Here is a 20351-nt window from a genome sequence, read left to right as displayed (position 1 = left end):
TAACGAGTCTCCACCTTGAACTAGAACCAGACCCTCACATCATCTTGGACCAAAACAAAGAACATGAGAACTGAAGCCAATTTTCTTTCCAGGAACTTCGGGTCAAGACTTCCAGGTGCCCCAGCCTGAGAGTTCAGTTTCATTCAGAGCAGGAGAGACCTTGACCCTGGACTGCAATGTGTCTGCTCGCTCCCCAGCAGGGCCTGTCTTGTGGTTGTGGGAAAATGGGCAAGAACAGCAACTAATCTACAGTTTCAGTGGAAACCACTGCCACTGAATACACCAAGTAGAAAACACAGAGGTCAATCAAACTCACTCTTCCATCTCATCAGTGGAATATAGCCCAAAGATGTGGGCACCTGTTACTGAGTGACGTGAACAAGAGGGCATCTGTGGGTGTCCAGTGGCTCTGTCAGTTCAGTATCTAGCTCTTCATTTTTGGTTCAGCTCATGATCTCAGGGTTGTGAGAATGAGCCCCGGGTCGGGCTCTCTCTCTCCATCTCTAAAATCAATCAATCAATCAATCTTTACAAGTAATAGGGCATCCTGACACAGCATATGGACCTCATCCATGCACCTATGTGTCTGTGAATGGTGAGTACAGCCTGAGAAACTCCATTTCCTTGGCTTGTAAAAATAAAATTTTCAAAACCTGAAACATGTACCAAATCATCACTATACACTGGATACTATGCCCCTTAACCCATGAACACCTTGTAGTTTGGGATTTTGTAGCTGGCCCTTCTAATAGTCATGGACCCTATGCCCCATATTGAATCAAGCCATATTGACAAACCATGCTCTTCTTTGATGGCACAACCCCCCAAACTGAAACACCAGGCAAAAGAAACTAAAAAATAAAAGGATATTCAGTAGGTAAAGTGCAACCCAAAGTGTGCATTGCATGGTCCAAAAAGTTGGTGAACTGAGCCTAGAAGTCTGACTGGCCTTTCTGAGGTATAGGGACAAACCTGACCTCAAGAATATACATTGTATCTATTGTAGCCTGTTTTCTGACTCTCTACCCTTCACTCACAGTCCTTGTAGCCACAAGTTAGCTTCCGGATTTGGATGAAATCTCAACATGGGTGTAGTTAGCCGCCAAGCCTACTTGCTCCTAAATCAAAACAAAGGGATCCTCAGGCAGACAGAACCTCTACAAGCCTTCACAATTCTACTCATCCATTTCTAAGTTTAATGTGATTGAGGCCCAGTGGCCGGTCACGAGGGGTCCCCACAGTGCAGTCAGGGACCTGTACTTCACACAGAAAGTCAATGAGTGAGTGTGGTTTCCTATTATGACTTCTGGGGGGCCAGGAGACTAGAAGGAGGGGTCTTGTGTGTCATCCATATCCAGGTCTTGTTTGGAAAAGCTGTCCTGGAAGGGAAGAGTCACTCTCCTGGCACTTAATCTTTCGCTGGTCTGCCCTGGTCTACCCCCCAGCTCTGCTGTTCTCTTATTCTCTGAGATCCACCAGTGTTTTCTTGCCACTCCCTGAATTAATTACATTAAATGCAGTGAGATTAGTGTGTCCATATGTTCTGCTGGGAAAACTAGTCTTCCTCAGTAATGTTCTCTTCAAGTCCAGCTACATTCCATGCCATCCAACTGGCCATGGAAAAGTTACATATTTCCCTCAAGCTGAAAAATATAGTATGGGTGGCTTACCTGCCATTCTCTTGCATTTGACTGTGGTTACTGCAAGGACCACAATCTAGATATGCCTGCCCTTGGTTTAGTGTTAGAACTACACTGTGTATCTGTACGAAATTTATTGAAATATATAATATTTTATAGTATCTAAATATCTTTCAGATTTTCCTCATTCTGAGCAGATGGCCCATCTTCCAGGAGGCCCCCGGCATCCATGGTGGATTTCCTGCAGTAATTCTCTGCTTTCTCTGGAATATGTCAGTTCCCCCTATAGTGACAGTGTCCCAGTCTTCACTCCCCTTGGACTTGGTGCCTATTAGCTACCATGTGCAGAGATTCTATCCACAGAATGTACATCTCACGTAGGTAGAGAAGTGTCCTATGTTCAAGGGAGCCAAGCAACTCACATCCAAGCAGAATAGCGATGGGACTTACACTTTAGAAAGCTTGAATTTGCTGAATGTGTTGGGGCAGGAGTCCAAGTGGATCCTAACCTATAAGGTGCAGCATAAGGTGTAACCTCCCACCTAAGCCAACCTCTTACTGTCCACAGCAGCCCTCCACATACACGGGTCACTGGAAGCTCAGGTAAGCTCACATCTACTGCTCTGAGCTACTGGGTGTCACCCTTGTCTACTGAGTGCATGAGGTCTTTAAAGTCACAGAGTCCCATTTCCTGTCTCCTTCTGCCTAGTGGTAAGTCCAGAGATGCCTGCCCTTACATTTGTGGCTTTCCTTCTGGGCTTCAAGGTACTGGTTTCACAGTATGAGTTTCACAGTCACCTACATCTGCAGGTGGCAGAGCTATAACAGATGAGTTGGGGACAGGCCTCTCTCCATAAGGAGAGAGGTCGTGTTCACTATCATAGGCTGATCAGAGGAGTCTAAGATGATGCCACTATTTCACACAGCACATATCAGGGGTGAATCCAGCCTCAAAGAAATGTTGAGAACAGTCTTGTTTTCTTGAAATGTCTGTAGGAGATCTCAGAGACTTCCAGCTGTCATGAATCCTGCAGTGCCCTGGAGTTTGAAGTCTTTTTTGTGATGTCACTTGAATCCTGGGTGTGGGTCCAAGATGTGAAGATGGGATGAAGGTCAAAGCTTTCAGCTCCAAAATTCAGAGAGTGCCCCCATATGCTGTTTCATAGGCCAAGTTTCATAGGACTTACTTTCAGAGTAAGTAACAAAAGTAATACTAAACTTTACTAATGGAGCTGACGAAGGACTGGAAGGCTTTAACTAATGGCACAGAATATTGTGGATGTGTTAGAGTTCATAACTCAGGCAGAGGGGCTGGGTTGTAGTGAGTAGGGTTCTTTTTTTTTTTTTTTTTTTTCCACCATCAATCTCCTCTTGAGAGGGCCTGCCACATAGAATGTGCCCAAATTTTGCAAAATATTAACATTTTGCCATTGTAATCCTCTGTTTCTTCTAAAAACCCCACTCTAAATTTGCTGTTTATTATTCTCAAATTAGATTTTATTTTATAACATACTATAGGTACTTAAGCAATATGTAGTATTACTTTGCATGTTTCAAATTTTATATAAATGCTGTTATATATATATACAGTATTCTGGAACTTCTATTCTTTTATGCTCAACACAGTTTGTGGGATTTTCATGTTGCTGTACATAGCTCCATTTTGTCAATTTTCCATGACTGTGTAGCTCTCTTATAAGAATATGCTACAACTTAGAAATTCTTCTCAGGATGGTATGAAAGCTCTGTCTGCTCTTTGGGTAATACAACTTTGCAAGAAATATTTCTCTCTGTGTGTCCATGGGCTCACATGGGAGCGTCCCTCCTGCTCCTCTGCTGTGGCCCATGCAGCAACAGTTTTAGTATCCTTTGGGAGCTTTTGTAATATAAAAAAAGGATTCAATTTTTTATGAAGTTTTGCTCTTTCTGTTTATCTTTGATCTAGCTTTATTCTTCTGAGCTCTGTGCTTGTGTGTGTTAGAGATGGTAGGAATGTTATTTTTTTTTCTCCCATTGAGATAAAGTGTCCAGAACTTACTGATTAGACAGCTGCCTTTGCCATAGAGCTGACTACTCCATAAATGTGTGATTCTTTTTGAAGGTCTTATTGCTATTGAACTACTTCTCTATCTCCGTCAAAAGTTCCCTGCCTTGAACATTGGAGTGCATATGGCCCTTCTTTTTACTCTGTTTCTTCGGGGTAAATACCAAGTAGTGCAATTGCTGGGTCATAGGGTAGCTCTATTTTCACCTTTTTGAGGAAGCTCCATAATGTTTTCCAAAGTGGTTGCTCCAATTTGGATTCCCACCAACAGTGTAAGAGGGTTCCCCTTTCTCCTCAACCACTCTAGAATTTGTTGTTTCTTATCTTGTCAGTTTTGCCATTTTAACTGATGTAAGGCAATATCTCAATGAGGTTTTGATTTGAGCTTCCCCCTGTGCCTAATGATGATGAACATTTTTTTTATCTGTCTGTTAGCCATTTGTATGTCTTCTTTGGAGAAGTGTCTGTTCATGTCTTCTGCCCATTTTTTGACTTGGTTATTTGTTCTCTGGGGGTTGAGTTTGAGAAGTTCTTTATAGATCTTGGATACTAGCCCTTTATCTGTAGTGTCATTTACAAATATCTTCTCCCATTCCGCAGGTTGTCTCTTTTTTTGTTGTTTCCTTTGCTGTGCAGAAACTTTTCATCTTGATGAAGTCCTAAAAGTTTATTTTTGCTCTTGTTTCCCTTGCCTTTGGAGACGTGTCTTGAAAGAAGTTGCTGTGGCTGATGTTGAAGAAGTGACTGCCTCTGTTCGCCTCTAGGATTTTGATGGATTCCTGTCTCATATTGTGGTCTTTCATCCTTTTAGAGTTTATCGTTGATGCTGTTAAGAGAATGACTGAGTTTCATTCTTCTATATATGGCTGTGCAATTTTCCCAGCACCATTTATTAGAAGAGAGTATCTTTTTTCCATTGGATATTTTTTCTTGCTTTGTTGAACATTATTTGACCATGGAGTGATTGCTATTGTTAGGACTTTCAGTACTATGTTGAACAATAGTAGTGAAAGTTGGCATCTTGTCCTGTTCCTGATCTTAAGGGAAAGGTTCTCAGCTTTTCCCATTGAGAATGATATTCACTATAGGCTTTAAATAGATGATTTTTATATAATTGAAGAATGTTTCCTCTATCCCTATATTCTGAAGGTTTTAATCAGGAAAGGATGCTGTATTTTGTCAAATGCTTTTTCTGCATCAATTGAGAGGACTATGTGGTTTTTGTCTCTTCTCTTACTTCTGTGTTCTGTCACATTGATTGATTTGCAGATGTTGAACCACCCTTGCCTCCCAGGGACAAATCCCACCTGGTGGTGATGGATAATCCTTTTAATGTACTGTTGAACTGTATTAGCTAGGATCTTGTTAAGAATCCTGGCAAACTGTGGAAGGAGCCAAGATGCCATTCAACAGACGAATGGGTAAAGAAGATGTAGTCCGTATATACAATGGAAAATTACTCAGCCATCAGAAAAGATGAATGCCGAACTTTTGCATCAACAGGGATGGAACTGGAAGAGCTTATGCTAAGCGAAATAAGTCAGACAGAGAAAGACAATTATCATATGCTTTCACTTATTTGTGGAACATAAGGAATAGCATGGAGGACATTAAGGGAAGGAAGGGGAAAATGAAGGAGGTGGAGAATCAGAGGGGGAGACAAACAATGAGAGACTATGGACTCTGGGAATCAAACTGAGGAGAGGCAGATGAGGGGATGGGTTACCCAGTGATAGGTATTAAGGAGGTCATGGATTGCATGTGGCATTTTGTTTGTTAAAGGCAAACAATGGATCATGGTACACTACATCAAAAATGAATGATGTACTATATGGTGACTAACATAATGTAGTAAAAAAAATATTAAAAAAAAAAAACTTCCTCACCGTATAAGTCATGGGGATGTGAGAACAGCCCAGGGGAATAACAGTTCTTGAATAACACAGTGCGGTGACAGAGGGTGATTACACTTACTATGGTGAACATTGCCTAATGCATAGAATTTTCAAATTACTGTGTTGTGCATTTGAAACATACAGCACTGTATGACAACTTTAATAATAAACACTTTAAAAAATATTCTAAAAATAAAACTTGCCTTTGTATGGAAAAAGAAAAAGACCCATGGATAATATGTATTTGACCAAGTGGTTTTTTAAATAATTTTTTATTTTTTATTAACAAAAAAATCATATAATATATTATTAGCACTGGGGGTACAGGTCTGTGAATCACCAGGTTATTCCACTTCATAATACACACCTTTCCCAATGTCCATAACCCCACCACCCTCTCCCTACTCCTGTCCCCCTGGGAACCCTCAGTTTGTTTTGTAAAATTAAGGGTCTCTTATGGTTTGTCTCCCTCCTGGTCTCATCTTCTTTCATTTTTCTTCTACCCTCCAACCCCCCAAGTTGCTTCTCAACTTCCTCATATGAAGGAGATCACATGATAATTCTCTTTCTCTGATTGACTTACTTCGCTAAGGATAGTACCCCCTACTTCCATCCACGTTGTTGCAAATGGCAAGATTTCATTTCTTTTCATGGATGCATAGTATTCCATTATATGTATATGTATATATATATATATATATATATAATATATATATATATATACTATATATATATATATACTATATATATATTATATACACTACATCTTCTTTATCCATTCATCTGTTGATGGACATCTAGGTTCTTTCCATAGTTTGGCTATTGTGGACCTTGCTGCTATAAACATTTGGGTGCACATGCCCCTTCTGATCACTACATTTGTGTCTTTAGGGTAAATACCCAGTAGTGCAATTGCTGGATCGTAGGGTAGCTCTATTTTCAACTTTTTGAGGAACCTCTATGCTGTTTTCCAGAGTGGTTGCACCAGCTTACATTCCCACCAATAGTGTAGGAGGGTTCCCCTTTCTCCACATCCTTGCCAGTATCTGTCATTTCCTGACTTGTTAATTGTAGCCATTCTCACTGGTGTGAGGTGGTTTTGATTTGTATTTCCCTGATGCCAAGTGATGTGGAGCACTTTTTCATGTGTCTGTTGGCCATCTGGATGTCTTCTTTGCAGAAATGTCTGTTCATGTCCTCTGCCCATTTCTTGGTTGGATTATTTGTTCTTTGGGTGTTGAGTTTGCTAAGCTCTTTATAGAGTTTAGATACTAGCCCTTTATCAGATATTTTGTTTGCAAATATCCTCCCCCATTCTGTCAGTTGTCTTTTGGTTTTGTGAACTGCTTCCTTTGCTGTGCAAAAGCTTTTGATCTTGATGAAATTCCAATAGTTCATTTTTGCCCCTGCTTCCCTTGCCTTTGGTGATGTTCCTAGGAAGAAGTTGCTGTGGCTGAGGTCGAAGAGGTTGCTGCCTGTGTTCTCCTCAAGGATTTTGATGGATTCCTTACTCACATCAAAGTTCTTCATCCATTTGGAGTCTATTTTCGTGTGTGGTGTAAGGAAATGGCTCGGTTTCATTTTTCTGCATGTGGCTGTCTGATTTTCCCATCACCGTTTGTTGACGAGACTGTCTTTTTTCCACTGGACATTCTTTCCTGCTTTGTCGAACGAAGATTAGTTGACCATAAAATTGAGGGTCACTTTCTGGACTCTCTATTCTGTTCCATTGATCTATGTGTCTGTTTTTGTGCCAGTACCATACTGTCTTGATGATGACAGCTTTGTAATAGCGCTTAAAGTCTGGAATTGAGATGCCACCAACTTTGTCTTTCTTTTTCAATATTCCTCTGGCTATTCAAGGTCTTTTCTGGTTCCATATAAATTTTAGGATTATTTGTTCCATTTCTTTGGGAAAAAAAATGGATGGGATTTCAATAGGGAGTGCATTAAATGTGTAGATTGCTTTAGGTAATATAGACATTTTCACAATATATGTTCTTCCAATCCATGAGCATGGAGGATTTTTCCATCTCTTTGTGTCATCTTCAATTTCTTTCATGAGTACTTTATAGCTTTCTGAGTATAGATTCTTTGCTTCTTTGGTTAGGTTTATTCCTAGGTATCTTATGGTTTTGGGTGCAATTGTAAATGGGATTGACTCCTTAATTTCTCTTTCTTCTGTCTTGTTGTTGGTGTAGAGAAATGCAACTGATTTCTGTGCATTGATTTTATATCCTGAATTCCTGTATAAGTTCTAGCAGTTTTGGAGTGGAGTCTTTTGGGTTTTCCACATATAGTATCATATCATCTACAAAGAGTGATAATTTGACTTCTTCTTTGCCAATTTGGATGCCTTTAATTTCCTTTTGTTGTCTGATTGCTGAGGCTAGGACTTCTAGTACTATGTTGAATAGCAGTGGTGATAATGGACATCCCTGCCGTGTTCCTGACCTTAGCAGAAAAGCTTTCAGTTTTTCTCCATTGATAATGATATTTGTGGTGGGTTTTTCATAGATGGCTTTGATGATATTGAGGTATGTGCCCTCTATCCCTACACTTTGAAGAGTTTTGATCAGGAAGGGATGTTGTACTTTGTCAAATGCTTTTTCAGCATCTATTGAGAGTATCATATGGTTCTTGTTCTTTCTTTTATTGATGTGTTGTATCACATTGATTGATTTGTGGATGTTGAACCAACCTTGCAGCCCTGGAATAAATCCCACTTGGTCGTGGTGAATAATCATTTTAATGTACTGTTGAATCCTATTGGCTGGTATTTTGGTGAGAATTTTCGCATCTGTGTTCATCACGGATATTGGTCTGTAGTTCTCTTTTTTGTTGGGATCCTTGTCTGGTTTTGGATCAAGGTGATGCAGGCCTCATAAAATGAGTTTTCTTCTATTTCTATTTTTTGGAACAGTTTCAGGAGAATAGGAATTAGTTCGTCTTTAAATGTTTGGTAGAACTCCCCCGGGAAGCCGTCTGGCCCTGGGCTCTTGTTTGTTGGGAGATTTTTGATGACTGTTTCAATCTCCTTACTGGTTATGGCCTGTTCAGGCTTTCTATTCTTCCTGGTTCCATTGTGGTAGTTTATATGTCTCTAGGAATGCATCCATTTCTTCCAGATTGTCAAATTTGTTGGCGTAGAGTTGCTCATAGTATGTTCTTATGATGGTCTGTATTTCTTTGGTGTTAGTTGTGATCTCTCCTCTCTCGTTCATGATTTTATTTATTTGGGTCCTTTCTCTTTTCTTTTTGATAAGTCTGGCAAGGGGGTTATCAATCTTATTAATTCTTTCAGAGAACCAGCTCCTAGTTTCGTTGATTTGTTCTATCGTTTTTTTGGTTTCTATTTTATTGATTTCTGCTCTGATCTTTATGATTTCTCTTCTCCTGCTAGGTTTAGGGTTTCTTTCTTGTTCTTTCTCCAGCTCCTTTAAGTGTAGGGTTAGGTTGTGTACCTGAGACCTTTCTTGTTTCTTGAAAAAGGCTTGTACCGCTATATATTTTCCTCTCAGGACTGCTTTTGTTGTGTCCCACATATTTTGAACCATTGTGGTTTTTTTAAATTTATTTTTTATTTTCAGCATAACAGTATTCATTATTTTTGCACCACACCCAGTGCTCTATTCAATCCGTGCCCTCTATAATACCCACCACCTGGTACCCCGACCTCCCACCCCCTGCCCCTTCAAAACCCTGAGATTGTTTTTCAGCGTCCATAGTCTCTGATGGTTCACCTCCCCTTCCAATTTACCCCAACTCCCTTCTCCTCTCTAACTCCCCATGTCCTCCATGCTATTTGTTATGCTCCACAAATAAGTGAAACCATATGATAATTGACTCTCTCTGCTTGACTTATTTCACTCAGCATAATCTCTTCCAGTCCCGTCCATGTTGCTACAAAAGTTTTTGATACAGTATAGACTTTTTAACAATGTTTATTCTTCCAATCCAAGAGCATGGAATGGTCTTCCATCTTTTTGTGTCTTCTTTGGTTGCTTTCATGAGTGTTCTGTAGTTCCTCAAGCACAGTTCCTTTACCTTTTTGGTTAGGTTTATTCCCAGTTAACGTATGGTTCTTGATGCTATAGTAAATGAATCAATTCTCTAATTTCCCTTTCTGTGTTTTCATTGTTAGTGTATAAGAAAGCAAGTGATTTCTATACATTGACTTTGTATCCTGGCACATTACTGAATTGCTGCATGAATTCTAGTAGTTTGGGGATGGAGTCTTTTGGGTTTCCATATGAAGTATCATGTCATCTGCAAAGAGAGAGAGTTTGACTTCTTCATTTCCAATTAGATACCTTTTATTTCTCTTTGTTGTCTGATTGCTGTTGCTAGGACTTCTAACACTATTTTGAACAAGAGTGGTGAGACTGGGCATCCTTGTCGTGTTCCTGATCTCAATGGGAAGGCTGTGAGCTTTTTCCTACTGAAGATAATATTTTCTGTGGGTCTTTCATAGATAGATTTTATGAAGTTCAGGAATGTTCCCTCTACCCCTATACTGTGAAGCGTTTTAATCAGGAATGGATGCTGGCTTTTGTCAAATGCTTTTTCTGCATTAATTGAGAGGACCATGTGGTTCTTCTCTCTTCTCTTATTGATTTGTTCTATCACATTGATTTATTTGAGAATGTTGAACCATCCTTGTTACCCAGGGATGAATCCCACCTGGCCATGGTGGGTAATCTTTTTAATGTGTTGTTGGATCCTGTTTGCTAGGATCTTGTTGAGAATCTTTGCATCCATATTCACCAGTGATATTGGTCTGAAATTCTCCTTTTTGGTAGGGTCTTTGCCTGATTTGAGGATCAGGGTAATGCTGGCTTCATAAAAAGAGCCTGGAAGTTTTCCTTCTGCTTCAATTTTTTTTTTTTGAAAGTAAGTCAAAGCTTTATTTTTATGCCAGGCATCAGAAGTCAGACTGACCGGTCAGGGCCACCTCCGAAGAGGGAAACCCCGTCCTGATCTCACAGGCTGGTTTTATAGGGCATGACCGCAGACCCAAGTTACGTGGCTTTTTTTTTTTAATTTTTTATTTTTTATAAACATATATTTTTATCCCCAGGGGTACAGGTCTGTGAATCACCAGTTTTACACACTTCGCAGCACTCACCAAAGCACATACCCTCCCCAATGTCCATAATCCTACCCCCTTCTCCCAAACCCCCTCCCCCCAGCAACCCTCAGTTTGCTTCAATTTTTTGAAACAGCTTCAGGAGAAAAAGTGTTATTTCTTCTTTGAAAGTTTGGTAGAATTTTCCAGGGAATCCATCTGGTTCTGGGCTCTTGTTTTTTGGGAGGTTTTTGATCACTGCTTCAATCTCATACTGGCATAAAAACAGACACAAAGACCAGTGGAACAGAGTAGAGAGCCCAGATATGGACCCTCAACTCTATGGTCAAATAACCTTTGACAACGCAGGAAAAAAGTATACAGTGGAAAAAAGGGAGTCTCTTTAATAAATGGTGCTGGGAAAATTGGACAGCTATATGTAGAAGAATGAAACTTTACCATTCTCTTACACTGTACACAAAGTAAACTCAACGTGAGACAGGAATCCATCAGAATCCTAGAGGAGGACATAGGCAGTAACCTCTCTGATTGGTGCACCCACTTGAGAGAACAGTGTGGAAATTCCTGAAGAAATTAAAAATAGAGCTTCCCTATGACCCTGAAATTGCACTACTGGCTATTTACCCCAAAGATACAGATGTCATGAAAAGAAGGGCCATCTGTACCCCAATGTTTATAGCAGCAATGGCCACGGTCACCAAACTGTGGAAAGAACCAAGATGCCCTTCAATGGAAAAATAGATAAGGAAGATGTGGTCTATATACACTATGGAGTATTATGCCTCCATCAGAAAGAATGAATACCCAACTTTTGTAGCAACATGGACGGGACTGGAAGAGATTATGCTGAGTGATATAAGGCAAGCAGAGAGAGTCAATTATTATATGGTTTCACTTATTTGTGGAGCATAAGAAATAACGCAGAGGACATGGGGAGATGGAGAGCAGAAGGGAGTTGAGGTAAATTGGAGGAGGAGATGAACCATGAGAGACTATGGACTCTGAAAAACAATCAAGGGTTTTGAAAGGGAGGGGAGTGGGAGGTTGGGGGAGCCTGGTGGTGGGTATTATGGAGGGCATATGTTGCATGGAGCACTAGGTGTTGTGCACAAACAATGAAATTTGCTACACTGAAAAATTAAATTAAAAAAAAAGAAAAAAGCAATGACAAGAAAATAAAAAGAAGCAATAAAAAAATAAAGCAATGCAAAACAAAAAATAAAATAAAATTGTTAGAGCTTCTTGTTGGACAGACCCTTGGAGTATGATATAGTGTCCTTCCTCATCTCTTAGTCTAGTCATTGGCTTAAAATCTAACCGATCTGATATAAGGATTGTCACTCCAGCTGTCTTTTGATGTCCAATATTTGATGTTTCAATATTTCTTGTAAAGCTCTTTGGGTGTTTACAAATTCTTTTAGTTTTTTTCTGTCCTGGAAGCTTTTTATCTCTCCTTCTATTTTCAATGATAGCCTAGCTGAATATAGTATTCTTGGTTGCATGTTTTTTTCATTTAGTGTCTGAATATATCATGCCAGTTCTTTCTGGCCTGCCAGTCTCTGGATAAGTCTTCTGCAAACTAATATTTTTACCATTGTATGTTATAGACTTCTTGTCCCAGGCTGCTTTCAGGATTTTCTCTTCATCACTAAGACTTGTAAATTTTACTATTAGATGATGGGGCGTGGACCTTTTCTTCTTGATTTGCGGGGGGTTCTCTACGCCTTCTGGATTTTGATGCTTGTTCCCTTTGCCATATTAGGGAATTTCCCTACAATAATTCTCTCCAATATACTTTCTGATCCCCTCTATCTTCTTCTTCTGGAATCCCAATTATTCTAATGTTGTTTCATCTTATAGTATCACTTATCTCTCGAACTCTCCCCTTTGGTCCAGTAATTGTTTGTCTCTCTTTTGCTCAACTTCTTTAATCTCTGTCATTTGGTCTTCTATATCACTCATTCTCTCTTCTGCCTCATTTATCCTAGCAGTAAGAGCCTTCATTTTTTTTGTGCCTCATTAATAGCTTTTTTGATTGCAACTTGGTTAGATTTTAGTTCATTTTTTTTTTCTTTCTAGAAGGGGCTTTATGTCTCCAGACAGGGTTTCTCTAATATCTTCTATGCCTTCTCTGAGCCCAGCTAGCACATTGAGAGTAATCATTCTGAACTCTAGATCTGACATATTACCAATATCCATATTGATTAGGTCCCTAGTCTTAGGTACTGTCTCTTTTTTGTGTGGTAAGTTTTTCTGCCTTGTCATTTTATCCAGATAAGAATTTATGAAGGAGCAAATAAAATACTAAAAGTGTAGCAAAGAATTCAGGAAAATGTGCTTTAACCAAATCAGAAGAGACCTCAAATTATGGGGGGAAGAAAGAGGGTAAACAGAAGTTTAGGGGAAAAAAATTAAGAAAAGAAAAAATATTAAATATATATATATATATATATATGGATGAGACTGGTGAATAAAACTGAGACACCCACTTAACTTTGGGAGTATTTTGGTCCCTTAGAAGAAACTACCTCCCTAAATTTTAAAGAATTATATATATATATATATATATATATATATATATATATATACATACACACACACACACACACACATACATACACACACACACATTCACAGAAAATAAGGGTAAACACGATGAAAGGATGGAATATGACTATAAAGATGAAAAAATTTTTTTAAAATTTCTGAGAGGAGTTGATAATATAAGTTGGTTGGAAGAATAAAGAAAAAGAAAGTGGAGGGAATTTGCTCAGGCTGGAGACTAGAACAAAGCTCTGTCCTAGATTTAAGATATATTTTGATCTATTAGAAGAAGTTTTATCCCAGAATTTTTTAGAACAAAAAACCCTATGTGTATACAAAAAACAAAGTTAGATACAATGAAGGATAAAATATGACTCTAATAATGAAGGTTCAAAAAGATTTTTTTATGAAATGTATTGTTAAGATAAACTAGTTTAAAAACGTTAGAAGAGGAAAGAGTAAAAGAAAAATTTGCATAAGAAAAAATAAAATTAAAAAATTTTAATTAACTTTGCAAGACTAAAGAATCATGGGGAGAAAGCCATGAATTCCATACTTTGCTTTCTCCTCCTCTGGAATTCCACTGTTCTCCTTGGTAAGTGAATTTGGTCATGGCTGGATTTCTTGCTGATCTTCTGGGGGAGAGGCCTGTTGTAGTGATTCTCAAGTGTCTTTGCCTGAGACAGAATTGCACCACCCTTAATAAGGGCTGGGCTAAATAATCCGTTAGGGTTCACTTTCAGGAGCTTTTGTTCCCTGAATGCTTTTCATAGAGCTCTGGAGGAAGTGAATGAAAATGGTGGCCTTCCAATCTCCGGTCCAGAGGAGCCAAGATCTCAGGGCCCCATCCCTCAGTGTGCCCTCGGAGAAAAGCACTCAATCACTTCCATCTCCCTGGCCTCCATCTGCGCTCTGAGCTCACCCAGCCTGTGACCAAGCATCACTGTTTCCGGCACACAGCCCTACCTGGAGTCTCCAAACCCATCATTCCTGAACTCTTCCAGGGGGATCTCCCCTGATATTGTGGGGGTCTCTGCTCACAGAGCAGTGGCCTGACTGTGCCACGGATCACAGTTAAGGTAACCCCAAGTTGAGAGCTTACTCTTCAGCTCTGTCTCTGTAGCCAGCTTTCCTGCTCTAATACCTGTGAGCTCTGTGAAACTCAGACACCTGTGATCCTTCTGTGACCCTGCAGGAACTGAGAACACATAGTCCCTGTGTTGGCTTGACCCCAGCTTAGCCTCTGGAGCAATGTCCCTCAGTGGAGCAGACCTAAAAGTTCTGATTTTGTGCTCCATTGCTCCACTGCGGGCCAGGAGCCAGACCCTTCCCTGTGGTCTATCTTCCCTCTTTGGATTCACTTCTCCTCAGGTCCTACCTTTCAGAAAGTGGTCGATTTTCTGTTTCTAGAATTGCTGCTCTTCTTCCCTTCGATCTCTTGTTGGAATTGTAGGTGTTCGGAATGGTTTGATAAACCATCTAGCTGATCTCCTGCTACCTGGTGTCATCTAAGCCTGCTACTTCTCTGCCCTGGCCAAGTGATTTTTTGACAAAGATTCCAAAACAATTCACCATCTTTTCAACAAATGGCCATAAATCAATTAGATACTTGTATGTTCAAAAAAGAAAGAAAGAAAGAAAGAAAGAAAGAAAGAGAAGTATCTTAACTATTTCTTTACACACAAAATTTAATATTGTCCTTTTTTATTGTGTTATGATAGTCACCATACAGTACATCATTAGTTTTTGATGTAGTATTCCATGATTCATTGTTTGCATATAACACCCAGTGCTCCATGCAATCTGTGCCCCCCTTAATACCCATCACTGGGCTCACTTGTCCCCCTACCCTCCTCCCTTCTATAACCCTCAGTTTGTTTCCCAGAGTCCATAGTTCTCTCGCCCTCTGATTCTCTGCCCCCTTCATTTTTCCCTTCCTTCTCTTAATGTCCTCCATGCTATTCCTTATGTTCCACAAATAAGTGAAGGTATATTGACCTACTCTGACTTATTTCACTCAGCATAATCTCCTTCCTAAAATAATATTACCTAATAACAATATTAGTGAACAACACACCAAAAATACTATGAACAATGATCAGATGGATCACACCTAAATACAAAATATGAAGTTATAAAGCTTCTAGAAAAAACTGTGGGGGAGGCACAAAACTCAATCTTTTTGGTCTTGGGTTAGCAGACAGTTTATAGATAAGATGGGGAAACACAATCAATAAAGGAAAACATTGATCCATTTGACTTCATGAGCTTTAAGACTTTTATTCTTCAAAAGATACTGTTAATAAAAAGAAAAGGAAGGTTATTGACTGGGACAAAATAATTGTCACGTGAAATCTAATGAAGGACTTGGATTGGGGACAACTGCCTGTTTGTACTAATCAAGTTTATAATCGATGGCTTCTTTCAGGCTGAGGTGTCAGAGAGAAGTGATTGCAGCCCAGACCTGAAGGGCAGCAGCCATAAGGCATTTACTGTCCGGCCCTCTAAAAAGAAGTTTGCAATGGCTGAGAGGATATTTAAAGAACTGTAACAACAAAGCAGCAAGAAGATGGACAATCACATTTTTATGTGCATAAAAAAGATTTCATCAGAGCTCCACTGAAGAACATATATTTACATCAATTAGAGTTTTGCTGATACTATATATATATATATATATATATATATATATATATATACACACACACACACACACACACACGTGTGTTTGTGTGTATTTAAAAACTGCTCTGTCCCAATTAGAACAGCTTTATATGTTTCAATACCTCTTTTGGGCAAAACTTCCCACCTCATCTTGTTCAGAACTGCTATGGCTCTCCTTGGCCCAGATGCAAGTTAGAATCACTTTGTCAAGTTTCATTAAAAACCCTCTTAAAATTATGATTTGATTGATTTCACTTTGTATATCCATGTGTGCAAATTGACATCTTTCTGACACTGAGTTTTGCCGCTCACGGACATGAGGTGTTTTAGATTTTCTCTGATGACTTTCAGCTCACTAGTTTACAGGGCTTTTTGTTTTTTTGTTTTTGTGTTTGTTTTTTTTTTTTAGTCCCATGATGTGCTTTTGCATCCTTACTTAGAGCTGTCTATTTTTTTTTTATTTCTTTTCAGCGTAACAGTATTCATTGCTTTTGCACCACACCCAGTGTTCCATGCAATCCATAGAGCTATCTTTAATACTTTCTGGTGTACAGAATCTTTAAAATTATCATATGGTCTCACTTATTTGTGGAGCATGACAAATAGCATAGAGGACAAGGGGAGTTAGAGAGGAGAAGGGAGTTGGGGGAAATTGGAAGGGGAGGTGAACCATGGGAGACTATGGACTCTGAAAAACAATCTGAGGTGTTTGAAGTGGCGGTGGGGTGGGAGGTTGGGGGAACCAGGTGGTGGGTATTGGAGATGGAATGGATTGCATGGAGCACTGGGTGTGGTGCAAAAATAATGAATACTGTTATGTTGAAAATAAATAAAAAGAAATTTTTAAAAATATATTATTACGGGTTTGTGACTTCTGTATGAGAATGTAATTGAGTTTTGAACATTGATCTTCTATCCATCAGGTTTATCACACTCAGACTACTGTACGGACATTCCCTTCTGTGTAACTCTTACAACATCAATCATCTCACCTAGGTTAGTTTTTACCTTCATTAAAGTTACACATGCACATGCTTCAACAGGCAAATAGTTCTATACTTTCTATGTGTGAAAACTGGAGTCTCCCGACCTCCCACTATTTTCCACCTCCCAGAGGCAACCATTTTCCACTCCTTTAATTGATAATTTTTAACTGATTCTTCCAGATTCTATAACCAGATCTCATAGAGCATGCATATATTTTCTCTTCTTGACTTCTCACCCATGGGAATTATTAACTGTGTTCCCAGTGGGAAGATGGATGATGGGGATGCAATGCTCTGTTACTATGGAAACAACACTACATGTGCATATTTCTACCCTACCCCCTTCATATTTTAAATTTATATAATGTCATAATTAGTGTCCACATTATAATGGCAATGACATTTTGTTTTATACTTAATCCTTTTTTCCTTCAAGATTTTATGTAAATCAGAGTTAGTTTACATATAGTGTAGTGTTAGTTTCAGGGGTAGAATTTAGTGATTCATCAGTAACATATGACACCCAGTGCTTATTATATCAAGTGTCTCAACCGTGTAACATTCCAAGCTTTTGTGTGTGTTGATCTGCTCATGTGTGTTTTGGGTAACCAACACCATATTCAGGGTACAGAACAATACCATGGCCCCAGAGCTCACCCTTGTGCTAGCCTCTCTTATGACATTGAGCCCCACCACCCAAACCTCTGGCACATGCCAATATGTTTTCTATAACTTCAAGAATATTGTGGAAGTGGAGTCCCACAGTATGGACATTTTAAGAGTGATCTTGTTCACTCCACATAATGCCTTTGGAATCTCACAAGCTGTGCACATGTAAATAAGTTATTCCTTTTTATTGCTGTGTAATATTTCCTGGTAGGAATACACCACAGTTTGTTCAACTGTTCACTTATCACTGGATATTTTTGCATGATTCCAATTTTTTTCCATTATGAAAAAAGCTGCTATAAACATTCACACAGAGACTATGTGAAGCTATGGCCTTCATTATGCTCAGATAAATGCCTGGGAGAGTAATCTCTGGAACATATAACCCACTTCCTCTCCTGAAAGAGGGAAAAAAGATGTTTTTCGTTGGAGGCAAGCACATACAACTTGTTTTTAACGATTTTTTTTAAAGTAATCTCTACAGTGAACTTGGGACCCAAACTCACAACCCCAATATCAAGAGTTGCTCGCTTCACCAACTGAACCAACCACATACCCTAAGCAAATACAGATTATGAAGTCCTCACTGAACTGTGCATTTGGGCTAAGTTTACTATTCCATCAATAAAGGGTTGGAATAAGGAGTCGTTTCTGGAGCTGACCTCATTTGACCCCCAAATTTCCTGGGCCCTCATGAACCCATTTCTTTCTCCAGCTCAGTAACTCTTATTGGAAGCTGGTGCAGAATGAGGCCACAAGCCAACCACCCCCAGATGTCCAGAGCTCAGGAGATGGGACACAGTCCCCAACTGCTGATCCTTCTTGGCCTGGGGCTCCCAAGTAGAGAATCACCAAGAAGACCTCAAGATGTGGGGGAGGAGCCCAGTGCAGAAAACAGCCCCAGGTGGGCAGGAATCATCATTTCTGCTGGACCTGTCCACTCTCTCTGAAACATAAGAAGAATTTCTTCCAAATTTTTTCTTGTGATTGAGTTCCAGTTGCAAAGCCCCGTGGTCTGAGACATTGCAGGCAATAATCTCAGTCTTTTGGTATTGGTTGAGACCTAATTTGTGACCCAGAATCTGGTCTATTCTGTAGAAAGTTCCATGTGCACTGAGAAGAATGAGTATTCCATTGGTTTAGGGTGGAATGTTCTGTATGTATCTATGAAGTCCATCTGTTCCAGTGTGTTATTCAAAACTCTTGTTTCTTTGTTGATTTTCTGCTTAGATGGATCTGTCTATTACTGAGAGTGGAGTGTTGAGATCTCCTGTATTAATGTTTTATTATCAATATGTTTCTTTATTTTGGTTAGCAGTTGCCTTTTATAGTTGATTGTTCCCATGCTGGGACCATAGATATTTACAATCGTCAGATCCCCTTTTTGGATAGACCCTTTAATAATGATATAGTGTCCTTCTGTATCTCTAACTATGGTCTTTAGCTTAAAATCTAATGGATGAAAGACCTCAATGTGAGACAGGATACCATCAAAATTCTAGAGGAGGGCATAGGCAGTAACCTCTTTGACATTGGCCACAGCCACTTCTTTTAAGACATGTCTCCAAAGGCAAGGGAAACAGAGGAAAATGAACTTTTAGGACTTCATCAAAATAAAAACTTCTGCACAGCAAAGGTAACAGTCAACAACAAACAAAGAGACAACCCACGGAATTGGAGAAGATATTTGCAAATGACACTATAGATAAAGGGCTGGTATCCAAGATCTATAAAGAACTTCTCAGGCGCCTGGGTGGCTCAGTGGGTTGGGCCGCTGCCTTCAGCTCAGGTCATGATCTCAGGGTCCTGGGATCGAGTCCCACATCGGGCTCTCTGCTCAGCGGGGAGCCTGCTTCCTTCTCTCTCTCTGCCTGCCTCTCTGCCTACTTGTGATCTCTGTCTGTCAAATAAATAAATAAAATCTTAAAAAAAAAAAAAAAAACTTCTCAAACTCAACTTCCAGAGAACAAATAAGTCAAAAAATGGGCACAAGATGTGAACAGACACTTCTCCAAAGAAGACATACAAATGTCTAATAGACACATGAAAAAATGATCATCATCATTAGCCATCAGGAAAATTAAAATTAAAACCATATTGAGATATCACCTTAGACCAGTTAGAATGGCAAAAACTGACAAGAGAAGAAACAACAAATGCTAGAGTGGTTGTGGAGAAAGGGCAACCATCTCACACTGTTTATGGGAACACAAGTTGGTACAGCCCTTGTGGAAGACAGTGTGGTGGTTCCTCAAAAAGTAGAAAATTAGAGCTACCCTACAGCCCAGCAGTTGCCCTACTGGGCATTTACCTCAAAGATACAGATGTAATGAAAAGAAAGGCCACAGGCACCCCAGTGTTCATAGCAGCAATATCCACAATAGCCACACTGTGGAAAGAACCAAGATGCCCTTCAACAGATGAATGGATAAAGGAAATGTGATTCATACATACAATGGAATATTACTCAGCCATCAGAAAGCATGAATACCCAACTTTTGCATCAACATGGGTGGATGTGGAGATTATACTGAGTTAAATAAGTCAGAGAAAGTCAACTATCATATGCTTTCACTTATTTGTGGAACATAAGGAATAGCATGGAGGACATTAGTAACAGGAGGGAAAATAAGTTGGGGGAAGGGATCAGAGCAGGATACCACCAATGAGAGATTTGGACTCCAGGAAACAAACAAAGGGTTGTAAGGGGTGGGGAGTGGGGGGATGGGTGAGCCCACTGATGCTTATTAAGGAGGGCACGGATTGCATGGGGCTCTGGGTGTTATACGCAAACGATGAATCATGGAACAGTACATCAAA

At 39.6% G+C, this 20351-nt stretch overlaps 1 protein-coding gene across 5 annotated transcripts in view; it reads left to right on the top strand.

The window, feature by feature from the left end:
- Window positions 1–20351, top strand: part of LOC131807934 (signal-regulatory protein beta-1-like) — a 111132-nt gene that overhangs the window by 18847 nt on the left and 71934 nt on the right. Inside the window, exons 6-7 of one of the 5 annotated variants that reach the window (XR_009344621.1) lie at window positions 93–595; window positions 2637–3233. The exons of 1 other annotated variant lie outside the window; for it this stretch is intronic. Coding sequence is in view for 3 of the 4 variants with exons in the window: in XM_059133720.1 (XP_058989703.1) it covers window positions 2637–2638 (2 nt within the window). In the remaining variant the exon portion in view is untranslated. 3 more of the 5 variants (XM_059133720.1, XM_059133716.1, XM_059133715.1) reach the window with 3 other exon arrangements.

The sequence above is a fragment of the Mustela lutreola genome, chromosome 9, assembly GCF_030435805.1.
Source record: "Mustela lutreola isolate mMusLut2 chromosome 9, mMusLut2.pri, whole genome shotgun sequence".
Classification (NCBI taxonomy): domain Eukaryota; kingdom Metazoa; phylum Chordata; class Mammalia; order Carnivora; family Mustelidae; genus Mustela; species Mustela lutreola.
The sequence above is the reverse complement of the archived record's forward strand: the minus strand, read 5'-3'. Positions and strand labels throughout refer to the sequence as shown.